This window comes from Larus michahellis, chromosome 7 (genome assembly GCF_964199755.1).
Source record: "Larus michahellis chromosome 7, bLarMic1.1, whole genome shotgun sequence".
Classification (NCBI taxonomy): domain Eukaryota; kingdom Metazoa; phylum Chordata; class Aves; order Charadriiformes; family Laridae; genus Larus; species Larus michahellis.
This window is the reverse complement of record NC_133902.1, coordinates 36,877,542-36,892,868: the sequence shown is the minus strand read 5'-3', so window position 1 is coordinate 36,892,868 and position 15,327 is coordinate 36,877,542. Positions and strand designations below refer to the sequence as shown.

The window sequence follows — 15,327 nt, the reverse complement described above, 5'->3', positions numbered from 1 at the left end:
CCAGGCACAGCCTTTGAGCTGGGTGGTGGCCAGAGTGTTCAGTGCACCACCAACCCGTGACAGGTCTCCCAGATCCTCATGCTTTCCCTGGGGGGACCCCTGCAGCCTCCAGCCCATGCTTTGATCTCAACTCCTGTTTGAGATTCAGGCATCTCGTTGACACCAGTGCACAGGCAATTACAGGTGATGCTCTGCGTGGTCCATGAGTAATGCTGCTGTCTGGCCCAGCAGTTATCCTGGGAAGTCCCCTGGCCGCAGTCCGGCATGCCTGTCAGCACTTGGCCAGACAAGCTCTTACTCACACGTTTTTTGAGCAAGAACTTGAGCATCCTGGCCAAGGGCATTGCAGGTGTCCCCCTCCATCCTCTCTGCAGGCCCAGGAAAGTCTGCTGAGAAGGATGGACCTGTCTGAAGCTCGAGCTGGGACAGGGTCTGTAAGGCAGGAAAGTGCCGGAGGGCTGGCAACCAGATGAACAAAGGCTGCCCCACTCACTGGTCACCCCAAAGATGCTACGTGCCCCTCTTGACCTGATGCCACTTGGGCACTTTCTCCTGTTGTCTTGCTTGAGGATGACGTGGAATAAGGCAACAAGGAACACCAGGCTTGTGGACACGGAGGCCAAAGCACTTGCAAAGAGAACCTGTGCAGCCCACACAAGGGCCAGGGGCTGACTCAAGGATCACCACAGCCACCGCATAATACAGGGCACCACCAAGGCCAGGAGGGTGGGAAATCCCAGTGTTGTTCTTAGCGTCAGTAACCAAAGCCGAGTTAAAAGTGCAGAGTTAAAGCGCCCTTCCAAAATGCTCAGAGCCTTGATGGCCCCAGCTCACCCCACAGCAGTCTGCAGCTCCCCCTAAGCAGGCTGAAGGCCCATGCTCACTGCCATCATCCTCCAGTACTCCACCAAGGAACAGGCTGCATTGCCATCTAATGGGATGTGCTGGGAAAGCCCTGTGCATCCTATGAGAAACCAGCAAGACAGGTATACTGGAGGCTCTGCAAGAGGCGGAGATGCTCACCCAGCTCCCCTGCACTGGCAGAGATCTTCTGGTTGGGATGTCCCCAGCACTGCAGTATAAAACAGTGCAGGGGAAACAAGTCAAAGAGAAGGACGGGGAGGATGCGAGCAGGTTTGTGTACTCAGCTGTGCCATGAAACAGCAGCGTGAGGCAACCGCTTGTGACCCAGCGGTATCACAACCCAGGTCTGAGCACACAGGGAAAAAGTTTACTGGGTATCAAAGTCATTTTCCCTTCACCGCCTCCACAGCTTGTAAAAGTTCCTGCCAGTGGAACGTGCTTAATATTAAGCTCTGAGGGGGCAGATATGTTGTCCAGTTAAACATGCCTCCTTGCCAAAACGCTGCAAGCAGACAGACACCGAGGGGAAAACCAGACCTGCAGGCACTCTGGCGACAGATGTTAAGTCCCTGGGGTGGCAATAAGCGTGGCTAAGAAAGAAAAAGGGTCAGTTGTGCCAGAAAAGCATGAGACCAGTCGGGCAAAGGCCAATGCTCTATGTCTGCTGCAATCCCAGATTTGCTGCATGGCTCCTGGCAAGTCACTTTGTCCATCTCTGTCTCCCCATGCCCAAGAAAACCAGTCCTGCAGGAGGCTGGGAAGCAGCCCTCCCGCTGAGCTCCTCGCTGGGAGATGCGGCAAGCTAGCCATGTCTCAAAGCAAAGAGCCACCAAAACATTTCCTGGGAAGAGCCCACACCACTTGCCTTAAAACGCCTTTCTGCATGAATGCCTTGTGAGAGCACCTGTGGGTGCAGAGCCTGCCACCACCGCCTGCCCCCTTTGCCTCCCACTACAGACACTGCACTGGGAACAGCAGGGCTGTGCTTCACCCGATGTCACCGACCCAAAGGGACACAGGTTACACGGGAGCAGTCCCAGGACTTACCAACCTGGCCTTACTTTGCATGGGGAAGACTCAGGGCTATCTGTGAAACCGGCAGCAGTGTCTGAAGCTGCTGATGGAATTTGGGAGCTAGTCTTCTCAGAGATGTGTAGTGGCACACATAAGTAAGCAGAGAGCTGTCAGACACACCGGTGCACGTCAGGAAGCCATCCCCACAAAACTGAACACAGTCTTCCACCCCACTGCTCTCCATCACCACCCAGAAAGCAACACAGCACCAATCTGACCCAATGACCCTTCATGGGGAACTGCTGGAAGCTGCAAGGATCCCGACTCTGAATTAATATATTGGAAAAAGTCACCTGAAAGCGATGCTTGACCTGAATGCCCCGCCAGAAGGGTCTGCTCATTTCCCTAGTCCTGCCCAGGGACTGGTGGTTGGTCTCTATCACCAACTTACAACCTAGCACAACCCAGACCATCATCAGGAAGCAGCAATTAGAGGCATCAGCTTTGATGCCTCACTCAAGTTTGGTCCCTCACATCCCTTCTTCTCTGTCAAGCTGAAGCAGTTTCTCTTTCTCACTTGTGCCCAGAGCAAGCACCCTAGGGAGAAGTCAGCAGGGATTTGTGAGACCTCTCGGAGACCATGGTGGGTTTGGTTTTTCATTCTCCTCGAAGGGGCAGCCCCTGCCCACACCAGCTTGACTTCCAGGACCATTTCAGCTGGCAGGACAAACCTGGCTCATCCATCTCGTCTCCCAGAGAGCGCCGCATTAACAGAGGGAGCACGCAGAGTGAATCCGGGGTGGAGCGAAGATTAAAGCTGTGCCGTGGTTTTGGCCATGGTCCTACCACACACAACATCAGCCAGAAGTCCAAAACCCAGCTAACACCGCATTAACCCTGCACCTCACTTCTACCCTGCCATGGGTAAGTTGGGCCTCAGTCAATCCCCCAAAAGATGCCATAACCGCTGATAACCTGTCAAGATCTCTCTCCCTCCCAGTTCCCAGCAACCACCCCAGCAGCAGGCAGCTCTTTCAGAACAGAAGATCAAACCATGTCTAGGTATCAAAGTCAATTCTCAAAGGCAAACAGACCAGTGGAACAGCTGCTGCTTTGAGTGTTGCAACCAGGACTTTATTCTGGGAGTAGGAAACAGCTTATACAGCAGCCAGGGCTTCTGGGAAGGGAAAGCCAGGACACACAGACTCCACACTCCTGTCTTGGCCACTGAGGACAACGGGAGCCTGAGTTCTAACCACATCCAACAAAGATAAAAGTGGCAAAGGATTATATCAAATTCCTTCCTCCGTCTTCCTTCAGAGGCTCATGTCTCTCCTGTAAGCAGGCAGAGACCAGAACCCAAAAGCAGCAAATGGGGTCTCTGTCACAATGGCAAATCCCACCCTGCTCAGCAGTGGCTCCCACCAGTTTCTAAACGCATCTCTTACAAGATGATAAAAGTCAACGTTGTCTCCCAAAACACCCAGAGACAACAGCAGGCGCCAGCAAATGGGTCATGCCATGGGTGGACAGGTCATGCCTACTTTACCTTAGCACTCTTTTGATCCATTTTTTGCTTCCATCAACTCCCTTTACACAACAGAAATCTCCAAACTTTATATGTAAGAATTTCATTCCCCAAAAAGGAAATTAGTTTCCATACAAAGTCATAATTGGTTTGGACCATCCTTCTTGTAAGCAAGAATAAGAACCAGAAGAGAGCAAACTTGTACATCAGTAGCTCAATAAATCACGCTTACATCCCGTTTTGTGAAATGCAGAGTGGCACCATAACGCAGCACAACCCTGTCCCCCCGAAGAGCTGGTTCCCCACTTTCTGCCAGAGCCCCATGAAAGCTGAAAGGAAGACACCTGCAGCAGTGAGATAAGGAACCCGGAGAAACCAAAATCCTTGCTCTGCCACAACTTTTAGCCCACAGCTGGGAGAAACACACTCCCATTTGGCATGCCTGTAACCCCCACACCCAGCCAGATCCACCAGCGATCCTTCCTTGGTCTCACACTCACGTTCCTCCACCTCCCTCACACCTTCTGTGTGGAGACACAGCTGAGGGTTGGGATCACTCTCCTGTAGGTGCAGAAGCCCACACACCAACCGGCAGATGCAGCACCGCTGTCTGGGATTGTGTCTCCAGGCCATGCTCCATGAACTGCTGATCCACAAGCAGGTGGAGGAATGAGGTGTGGTGTCTGCCTCTCCTGGAGGGAACCGCAGCGGCTGCCACAGATTTCAATGCCTGGCTACCTTTGAAGACACTCAGTACCCACTAAGCTAATTGAGACAAAAGTTTTCTCAGGTATGTAAAATTTAGGTATCACTTGTGCCTGTAGGTTTTGTTTGGGAGGGTGGAGAACACTGGCAGGAATCAAATAGTCAGGAGTGGTCCCATCAGATAGAAGCAGCTAGGCTGGGCTCCAGCACCTGCAGAGGAATTACACAGCACCAGCAGACAACGTGCTTGTTTTGATCTTGCTGTGAAGATGTATTTGGCAAACAAAAAACTTAAAAGCTGGGAACCAGAGCAGAACCTGCAAGTTTCATGCCATCCTGCCGCCTGTGATGCTCACGCAATGATGGTATCAGAGCAGCAGCTATGTAAAGAATGCTGCCCTCTTATCGGGGTTAAAAGGGTCAGAGCAAATTAAGCACTTCTCACAGAGTGACTATGAGGGGAATTAGTTTCCCTATGTCAGGAAAGCTCTCTGGCATGAGCTCCTTTCTCTAGTACGATAGGTATCTTCAACCCATGACACCAAAACTGGAGGAAAGCAGTCACCTGGGTGGCCAAGTCCTTGCTCATCACTGCAGCAAGATCGAGATATGGCATCTTCTCACAAGTACAGAAGACAGACAAGCCGGGACCACAGAACTGCACCTTTCTGGCAGGGAAACCTAGACCCTGCCTCCCTTCAGCCCTGAGGAACGCATCAGAGAACACAGTTTTGAATGCCCATCCTACCTTTCAACAAGCATTTTACAAAACACTCATTTTGCATACGAGCTAAGCAGGGTCACGGGAGGCAAGACACTCAGATGGGCTGTTTTGACCAGATGGGAACTCCCAGGGCCATGCACCTCCAAGAAACTTGCCCAAGACCACATGCAAGTCAACAGAAGGCCAGGAACATACAGAAGAGTCAATCCTTTTCACCAACCCTTGGACCTCCCCCTTTCCTCCAAGGCCTCCTTGAATGCAGATGGCTTCTGAGGATCTCCATAAATGCTCAGCTTACACTAAACCCAAGCAGGAATATTTCTGGAGAGCAGCACGTTCAGGTTATGGTGTGCCATCCCACCTCCCCTCTGCTCTGGTTGCTTCCATTTACTTTTGCACAAATGATTCATTTTGCCCAGTCTTTTGTAAACAGCATTTGAAGCCAGCTGGAATTTGTTGTGCACCTAAATTACACTTGCTCAGCAAGCTCCTCTACACAAGGCATTCGTTTTGCTCATGGTGAGGGCACAACAGTGCACATCCTCTCTTTCGCTGCAGCAGCATACTCTCTTCTTCCACCGAACTGATGCAGCACGGTTAATATCCAAACCTCACTGCTATTAAAACATGAAAGCTACACTTTGAAGGAGGAAGGGGAAGAAGAAACTCACCGGCTCTCTTAATTGTAGCCCTGGGCCAAAAGTCACTGCTGAAGAGCACAAGGTGGGCAGGCGAGGAGTCAATACCTCAAGCTGAAGCACAAAGCATGAGGAGGCTGACACACATGCAGGTATCTTCAGTACACAGGGTGACCTTGTCACACCCTGGACCATTTCAGCTATCCCCCAGCTGACAAGGAAGCTATTAATGGACATATTGGGAATGCACAAACGTGCACCAGTCAACCACAGCAAAGGCCAGAGGGGGACGGTTAAGAGACCAAATCTGAAATGCAGTAAGCCAAGTTTTTAGAGTGGGACAGGTGTTGGCATGAAATCACAGGCTCCTGAGGCCGAGAGGCAATCTTCACAACCTCACCTGAGGCTGCAGCATGTCAAGCCTCCATTTTGGTTGGCAGGACCCATTCCCACCCACCTCCTTTTTCCTTCCACCCTTCCTGTGCAACCAAAAAGTGAACCCAAGGGAGAGTTAATCACTGGACTACTGGACTAACCAACTGCAGACATCGGGAAAGCCAGTGGTTCTGCCCATAAAAAAGTGGCCAATGGCTATAAGTGAAACACCACCATTCCCAGGAAATCTGCCTTTGTAAAGGAGGCAGAATTGAGCACGGGACGTGGCAGGCAAGAAGCCAGCTTTGCCATGCATTCACATAGGCAGTAGGAACTCAGCAGAAGAGGACAGACTGCAGATGATATCACATGCACACCTACACAGAAGCATGGAGAGGACTCGAGCCATTTTATCTTTTCCAATCTAATAAAGAACTGGAGATAAATTCATCCAACTGGCACAGCACAGTCTTCAAAATCCAAAAAACTTTACAGCTGGTTTGCTAAGAGATGTTTTTTGAGGCACTGGGAGTGAGAAGGAGGGAAGAGAAAAAAAACACAGTAACGCTCCTTCCTACAGCACGGGGAGAGAAAGTTATTTCACAAATTTAGTTTATAAGCAGTTTTACTTTTAAAGCAGAGTTAAAACCAGGATAAAGAAGTAGGCTCAACGTGCATCTTGTCATACCACACTGCTTGCCATACAAGCCAACTCTGCTTTTCCTGACTGGAATTAAACTCCTTTACATCCAAAGCTCAGCTCTCAGTGTGCTGCTGGAGCAGGCAGGGAAGGATCTCCGAAATGCTCTGTGCCCCACTACAGCAAAGTTGAACGCAACAGCTTCACCAGTGCTACACACAGCACAAAATGCCTTTCTAGGAGGTCCACCACTAGGTTGGATGCACATTGCCAAGCCAAGTCCAGCACCTGTAGAACACAGCAGTACTGAGATGGAGGACACCTGTAAAAACAGATCCGCACTACTCCAAAGGCAACCTAAAGCCACAACAGATGTTCTTTTCATCTCCACGCACATTACTGACTGCTTCAAGACAGCACTCCAGACAGGTAAAGAAAAGCTAACGCTAATTGCTCAGGATCCCACTGCAGACAAGATGATCACGGCTCAGGGGCAGGTCCCCAGGCACGAGAGCACTAAGATACACCTTCCTGGGGGAGCCATGGGATTAGGAAACACACTGCTGAGCTGGAACATGCATCAGTCCAGTGCCCCAAACACCAGCCTCTGCAAGATGAAAACACACACAGATCTTGTAAAGTTCAAAAAAAAAATAACACCAACCACACAGCCTTGCAGGACTGACTACACAAGTTCTGCTGCATTTTCACAGAAGTCCAAGGCACAGCGCTGGCCTTACACCCCAGCACTTGCTTGTCACTGTGAAGCCACCAGCTGCATCAGCACAGTGTGGCACAGTGGCACCAAAGCAGAGTCAGTCCTTTTGTGACCACAGATGAAACTCTAAAGCCATAAAACACGGAAACAAAGAGCTAAGAGATCAGTGAGAACTACATTTCTAGCCCACTGCTCATTTACTTCAGTATCTAACCAGGCCCCCAAGGCTCTTGTTAAGGGAGTCTTTTCATACAAGTTTTGATACGGGAAGGGGCATGGGCAAGACTTGGCTGCTTAATTCAAAGGCATGGCCCTGAATGCCTGGCAGCACTCTAACTCGGTGATTGAAGTAGTTAGCCCCTTGCTGGAAACACAGAACTACTGCGGACTCAGTCTGGACAGCATTGCTTGAACCAATGCCAAGGTGCCTCATTTCTGTGACTAACTAATACCAAATGAATAATTTCTTTAAAAGGAACTCCAACTTGGACTTTCAGGGACTTGCAAAAATAATAATTATGTTTGTCTTTTATATCCAACAAACATTTGTTCTATAGTGGCCATTGGAAGGAAGAAGCTATGAGTACAATTGCTGGCAATTATTTTGATTTTTTTTTTATACTTTTAAGCACAGACATTTTGTTATTTAAATTGAGATCGACACTTATTTCCTTCTCTCAATGAACTTTTTTATGCTTGCCTGCTTTGATGGTCACATCCAGTAAGAGGTTTTCAGAATACGATGCAAGCACAGGTTTTTTTTAGCATGTGCACTCTAATGAAACTAATAAAACACCATGCATGACAGAGCAAGAAGTTAACTTTGTGAGAGCCAGAAAGATACAGGTTTTAATTTCTCTTGATTCAGCAGAACAAGAACAACTCCGTATAATATGCCACAGTCTTGATGAAGAGAAAGTTCAGCGTTGATCTTCAGTCTGCCCCTGTAACACCAGATCACTTCACTATCACACACTGACCATCATACATCCAAAGACAAAGCACCCTGAATTCCTCAGGGAAGAACAAACCAAAACAAAGTGATTTCCCTTCTAGGAGTCTATTCTCTTATGTTGTAGCTGGAAGATTATTTAACCTGCAACTCCTTGGCACTACACAATTGACAGGGAGCAGGCACGCTGAACTCAGGATCTTCTTCACTCAAGTTCCATGGTCCATTGCAGTTTGGGCTCCAAGGGGACGCAGATCTCATTTCAGCCAGATCCACTTGTCACCAACATCAGCATTGTAGCCTTGCCTAAAATTGCGACCAGGAAGCTAGAGAAAGCAGAAAGTTCAGTCAGAAATATTTCTCTTTTCACTCTTCATGAAAACTTTTCTGATTCTTTATGAAGTACCTCATGGTATTCTCTGCAGAAGTGCAACACAAAATACTCTTATACAACATAATTATTAGCACTTGTAGAAAAATCAGTCCCTCCGAAAGATGTGAGCTGTGCAGCTGGGGGCGTGGACAAAAACCACTATATCATAGCGTATATAAAAACTAGGCCAACATGTCAACACAACAGCATATTCCACCTGGATTCATCCAATTCTTCTCCCCTACACACCCTGGTTCCCAGTTTTCATAGGAGGTGACCCCTCTAATCATAGCACATAGAAGAATTACTGAATCAGTCAGTAGAATCTCATGCCAAAATAGGAACACAGTATTAAATACATGAAATATTTCATGCATGAAATACCGAGTTAATTACTACACTAAATTAAACCATTCAAATGAAATTGTGTATTTAGCCTTCAAGAGTTGAACTTAACTTTATTAAAGCAAAAGCAGCATCTGCCTGTCTTCATAAGCAAAGCCAGAAACCATTCCTCCTGGAAAATCTGAAGTTTCTCAAGCCCCATACCCAAATTTCACTGGTACCCTGGGACCTAAGCGACAGCCTTCACTCTCTGCCTCTGAACCTGGCTGACCTTTCAGTCTGCAATTCTCCTGCACAGGCCTTTTAACACTGCTGGGAGCAGCCTCCCCACAGGCACCTCGGACAAGCAAGTTCACCTGACTGACCTTTCTGCACCCACAGTTCCCAAACCAGGACTTGGGGAACCATGATGCTGCCACACAAAGTCACCGCTCCATACAGTTCATTGCACATTGCAGTACGCAAGATAGCAGAGGGCTGGGGTCTACAGCAGGGAAGCCTTTCCTTCTGACAGCATCTCAAGAGCTTGGGCTGGTTGTACAGGTCACAAGAGGATCACGCAAGGAGCTGTTTAAGCCTAGCGAACCAAGAAACACATTGCAGATGGAAAGGCTGGATGGACTGGAGCATTGGGAGGGGAACATCAGATGTACTAGGAAAGCTGGCAGGTCTGCACCCTCACCAGGAAAGCAAGTTGTCACTGAGATGAGAGAAAATAGAGGTGAATAGCAGTAGCCTAAATAGTCTTGGCATTTAGGAGTTCAAGGAGTTGCACCTAGACCTAGAGACAAGGATCTGTTACTTCCAAGCCTGTGACAAGACGTGGGAGACTGAAGCACACAACCCCCTTCCTGGTAGTCCATTTAACTGGCCAAACGGGCATCCTACAACCAAAGCCTTCCACAGAGTTCAGGAGGAAGAGGACACTCACAGCTGTGCTGATTGTGCATGGGGATGGAAAGCCAAGCCTGGCCCTCTCAGCACACTGCCACATTGCGAGAGCACTCGGGCGACATTACAGGCATGAGAATCTAGTGGCCAGGCCATTCTACCTTCAGCATTAAAGATTTGGGAAATGAGACTGTTTAAGTAGCAGCCATTTCAAGGGATCACAGATGCAGCACACAGGACTACAAGAGAAAGACTGCCAGTATGGTTAAAATAGCAAAGTCCCCTTACGCAGCGTATGTGCTCTCTCTGCAGGCAAGGAAAGTGCTCCTCCAGGTGAAGCGGACTGCATCAGATCTGTAAAAGCACACTTCTGTGATAGAAGTTTCACAAGTGTGGCGACAATGCTGTCACCAAAATAGTCTCCTACCAACTTGCCTCGCAAAAGCAACACAAATTTTTAGTGCAGTTTCAGCCTGAATTAACACAAAACAGGCTCTGTACCCGCTAGATAACTAAGCCACATGAACAAAAGCTGCCAACGACAGATCAGTGCATAAAGTAGCTGCTTTCGCAATTACTCTGAACTGAATGATCCTACAGAGCAAACAGATGTAGATACATCTCAACCTCTGAATCTCAGGTGTTAGAGCAATCCCCTTCAGAAAGTACCGACCATAACCTGAAGCACCAGATGGTCACTCCAAAAGCAGAGTCTATCTCCAGAACCCTTTCTTCCTATCTCCAGGAATGAAAGAGAAACAGAACACAGCATTCGAGATACAATAATGGAATCAAGAAGTAAACCACCAGGAAAAGCACGTGAGTTTTGTGAGAAAGCCTGAAGCCAGCAGAGTTGCTATAATAAAACCCTTCCTTTAAAAATAAGCTATCCACTGGCACCCTTCACAAATAATTAAGCACAGATCATCCACTCATCTCCACACAAACGCTGGTTTCACACAGTACCCCTGACTTGTCCTGATGATTTTTCCTTTCAAAAAACTGTAAGAGTATCCTGTTTGAGAGCTGCCCCTGCAGAGAGAAACAAGACCCAGTCTTGATGAAATCTACACTCAGGCCACAAAAACCAGCTAATTAATCCAGGATGAAGCCTGGTGTTTTGAGGAAGGGGGGGTTCTTTTTATTTTTTTTATTATTATTTGAAGGTCAGAAAATAAGACACTTCTTTCCCTAAAACATGAAGCTAACGGAAGACTTTTACCTTCTTCATGAGACATTCCCCACCCCACCTTGTCACAAGCCATTACAAGCAACTCTTGATCAGTTTTTCCTAAAGTTTTTCATTCAAAGTTGCCTTTAATGTCTTGTCTAAATATCAGAAGAAACCATGCAGTCCTGTTAAGAGTTACTCCCGCTGCGCAAAGAGATGCAAGATGAAAATAAACGATTACTATCTCTGCCCTGCAAATTTGCAGTGGTGAGCGAAGAAGGACATCAGACCTGCTGTGACCAGCCTGTACCTATTAATTCTAGCACAAAACCAGCTCTCCCTGGTCCTCTCCAGGCAGCACCTAATTGGCCCTTTGATACTTCAAGAGATCCCCAGATAACTTGATTGTTAAAGCAACAGGAGCTCTCTGGGAAAACACAGTTTACAGCTTCATTTCTGGCTAAATCTGCCCTCTTTAAAAGATACAATATCAATCCCAACAGAATTCAATTCATTGTCCAAAACAAATTCCCCATGTGCCTTTGGTTAAAGACATGCAATACATCAAAGTGAATTTTATAATAAGTATTCATCCATACTCCAGCGTTCTCAGTGGGCCTTGGCAAAAGCAGTCAAGTATTGGGATATGTTACAGCCAGGCTTTCAAAATAGCCCAAAAAATGGGAAGAAGGCGGCACAGTAAACAAATCCCATATCACAGTATTACATAGGAAGCAGAATGATGTGAATTTTATGTTCTGTGCACTATCTGCAGCAGGTACAGGTAACACAGACGACTTCCTGAGAACAGCCTCTTTAAAACTCACTTTTTACAGTCGCGTCCATAGCAAAAAAATGTACAAAACCAGGAACAAAGTAGGTCTGTCCCAGAGGGAAGGAAGCTGGTGATCTTTTAGCAGTTATTGTGCGTTTGGAAAAATACTGTAACAGGAGTTAATCCTGTTCTTGTGGCCTTCTGCCTCCCCTCCAGCTCCTCGCATGCCCACCTCCTGCCAGAACAAGCCTTTGTTCAACGTCACGAGGAGCCTGGATTAAAACGGCCAAATAAAAAGTGCTGCAGCGACATTTCACAGCATGGCTGAATGGACTGAACAGCACGATGCCAACAAGAAGAGATCCCACAGTACCCAGCCTCTCATCACTTTCCTGCACAACCCAAGCCAGCTCCGCGGCTTTGCTGGATCGTTCCACAAGCTCCATCAACACACTCGCCCAGCAAGAAGCTGTTCATCCTTCTGGCTGAGATAGTTTTCGGTGACTCTGGAGGCTCAGTCAGAGCCAGAGCACTGCAAAGAAGAGTGGTGGGAGCACCAGGGAACATCTGGGGATGCAGGGCAGATAGTGAGATGTGCTCCTTTTGGAGATAACAAACAGTTAAGCTGGTGCTCCAAACTGTGCCCAGCTGATGTTCCCAGCCTGTGGTGCCCACAGTTGCTGAGCCAGCACAAGGGCAGGGACACAAACAAGTGGCCAGCCCTGAGAAGAGGCAGACTGTCCAGCCTAGAAAAGAGATGATGGAAGGGAGACAGGGCAAGTGACATAGAGCTTGTATGTATGTCACTATGTAACTTGCCAGTAGCTGTGAGAACACAGAGGGACTGAATATTCACTGTCTCTTCCAGTACAAGAAGGTGCCATCAAACAAAAGCCAATGGCTTGAAGGACTCATTGCTAACGGATACTGCTGACGAAAAAAATTCAGTGTGTCTCAATGGGAAACCAAGCAAGTACTTGGAAAAGGCTTGCATTTTGCACGTGATTTGTGCATTACAAGTAAGTTTCCCAGTGAGAACTGTAATAAAAAAATCAGCAAGGCCACATCATTTGCAAGTGGCTGACACATTCACAGGAACATTCCACACGTGTTACCTTCAAATCACACTTGAGTATGACTGAAGAAAAGGTGCGATTTAATGGCCGCGTTAAAAATAATAGTAGTGCATCCTATTACACATGATTAATTATTAACGCCACATTTCAACAGGCAAGTAAAAGGAGTAGCATACAGAATCAAATAAATCCCTTTAAACCTTCTTAGGTCCTTAACTGACATCAGCCCAAAGAGACCTGTGGAGCCACCAACAGATTTGTCCAGCACCAAGTGGCAGAGAAAGCAGTTGGCCGTCACACCAAAGCTGAGCCTCTTTCCCAGGACAAGTAAGAAAAGTCATGTCGTTATCAGCAATTATCTAGGCACAGACTTTGCAACACAAGAATTAAGTCTCTGCCCTCAAGAGCTTACGACTGAAGCAGCATTGACCAAGGAAAAGGGAAAAAGAGATCCCACCAGACAAGCTCAACAGCTCACGTGCGTCCCAGCAGCAGGAGGCGAACGCAAGCTCCTGCAAGGTTACTGCCAAGGAACAGCTTTTTCCACTCCACGGAAATGGCTAAAACAGAATCAAGTCTTAAGTCTGCTGCGTTTACACTGTGCAGAACTTCAAGTTGGCAGCAAGGATTATTTCAAGAAGTATGTGATAAAATCCACCACACAGAGCATGAAACTAATGAAATGAGCTGTACCCAAAGGCAGAGCCAGCTCAAAAGAATGAACTGCTCAACTTTAAAAGAACATCAGTAAGAAGATGAAAACAAGATCATCTCATCAGTTAAATTAAGAACTCCACCACAGAAGTGTCTGTCAAAACTATAAACATGATGAAAAGCCCTATAAAGTGATATAGGCTGCAGAGTAGCAACCATCAGCTTCAGCCAGCTGTTTGCTATGCACTGCGGCTGCATTTCAGAGCTCCCCACAATAATTTCGAACCAAACATGTACAGGTAGAGCTCTGGAGAGTTTTAACAATCTGAGAAGGTCTCCATCCATCAGTTTAGAGTGTCTTCTTTTCAGGAGCAGAAAGAGTTGCCATTTTTTCCCCTTCTATTTCTGTGCTGCTTTCCACTAATGGCAGGGCTTCACAGCTAAAACAGATCTATAAATAGCATGTTTTGAGCAATGCTGATCAAAGAGCACTTAAAAACAGAGTCATTACTCCGCAAGCATGGGCTCATTCATCAATATCCAAACCTTTTCATTTAGTGGCTGTTTATAACAAGCATAACAATAGCACCTTCCATCACTGCTATTAAAGAAGATTCCTGCTTTTTCCAGTAGAAATCCTGACTTCCAGAAGTTTATTGTCAATGTTTGCTGTTGGCACAAAGCTAAAAATCAGAGATAATCTAGGAATATGTAGCTTCATATACTGGCTGTATTCGGGAAGGGCTTGGTTCCTATGTTCTAGATGAACAGATGAAGGTGGGGAGGGAGGTGTAATACCCCCCAAACACACACAAAGTCGTCTATGGTTTGGTTTCCAAAGGATTGGCATAGATAGATGTTTGTTTACAGCTCGACTCCTGCCATTCTTTACTCAAACAAAATTCTTAATGCTGTTAACATTCATTATAGCCCAACTAACCAGAGTACTCAAAGCTTTAGTGAACTGAGGTTAAAACAATTCCAATTTGCTTAAGTTGTTCAATGAACGTTGTCCTACTCTTCATTCATTCAAGAGACGGACAAGACAGTATAAATCTTTTGGAAAGAGCAGCATCCATAAGAAAGATACAGTGTATTTCTTCAAAGCTCAAGTATTTTTTATTTCAAACAACATAACTGAGCTTAAGCAGGAATCCGATTTTGTAAAAATTAACGTGCCTTGCAACTTAGACTCCAGGCACCATAAAGAATCTAATGCATATTTCTAGCCTTGCTTTTGCAGGACAGCGAAGAATAAATAAGCAACAGAGTATGGCTAAATATTTTGCTGCAGCTCTTTTCCACAGCACCTACTTGCCCTAGTGACTGTTTGTCATAGCAGCAGAATAAAACCTACTTTAGTTTTTCCTCAGCAAAGAACATGTTAGAAATGCCAGTTATCCACTACAGAGTGCAAACCTACCACAGGAAAGTCAAGTAACTATATCCAAGGATAAAGCATTATAGTAACTGTAGACTTGCTTTTCTAACTGGACGGGTAAAATGCAAAATGTCTCTTATAACAGCTTTCCTTATGGTAGTAGCAGCAGGTCTTAGCAATGCCAGTTCTACATTAAAATGCCCAAGGGCACTTATCAGCAGAAAAATGCTATCAAGAAACAAGGAAAACCACATACTAATGCCATCCCAACCAAAATTGTACCACTACACCTGCACAGTTGAACACCTCAAACTGACGCTATTTCACAGTTTAAGATTCATGGGGATGTTACCCCCAAAAAGCAGAAGCAAAGCAGGGGAGAGCCATAAACAGATCCAAGTATCCTTCTTACAGATTTGCCAAAACCTTTTCCTGATCTACAGCGTGATTTTTCAATATAGGATACCACGATGAAACTGTCCTCTGAGGGATGGATTTTTTTT

At 46.7% G+C, this 15,327-nt stretch overlaps 1 protein-coding gene across 1 annotated transcript in view; it reads right to left on the bottom strand.

The window, feature by feature from the left end:
- Nucleotides 1-8,028: 8,028 nt before the first annotated feature.
- NDUFA10 (NADH:ubiquinone oxidoreductase subunit A10) overlaps nucleotides 8,029-15,327 on the bottom strand; it is a 41,469-nt gene continuing 34,170 nt past the window's right edge. The window contains exon 10 of the mRNA XM_074596144.1: nucleotides 8,029-8,484. Within this exon, the coding sequence (XP_074452245.1) occupies nucleotides 8,416-8,484 (69 nt within the window). The 3' untranslated portion in view covers nucleotides 8,029-8,415. The remainder of the gene's footprint in view (nucleotides 8,485-15,327) is intronic.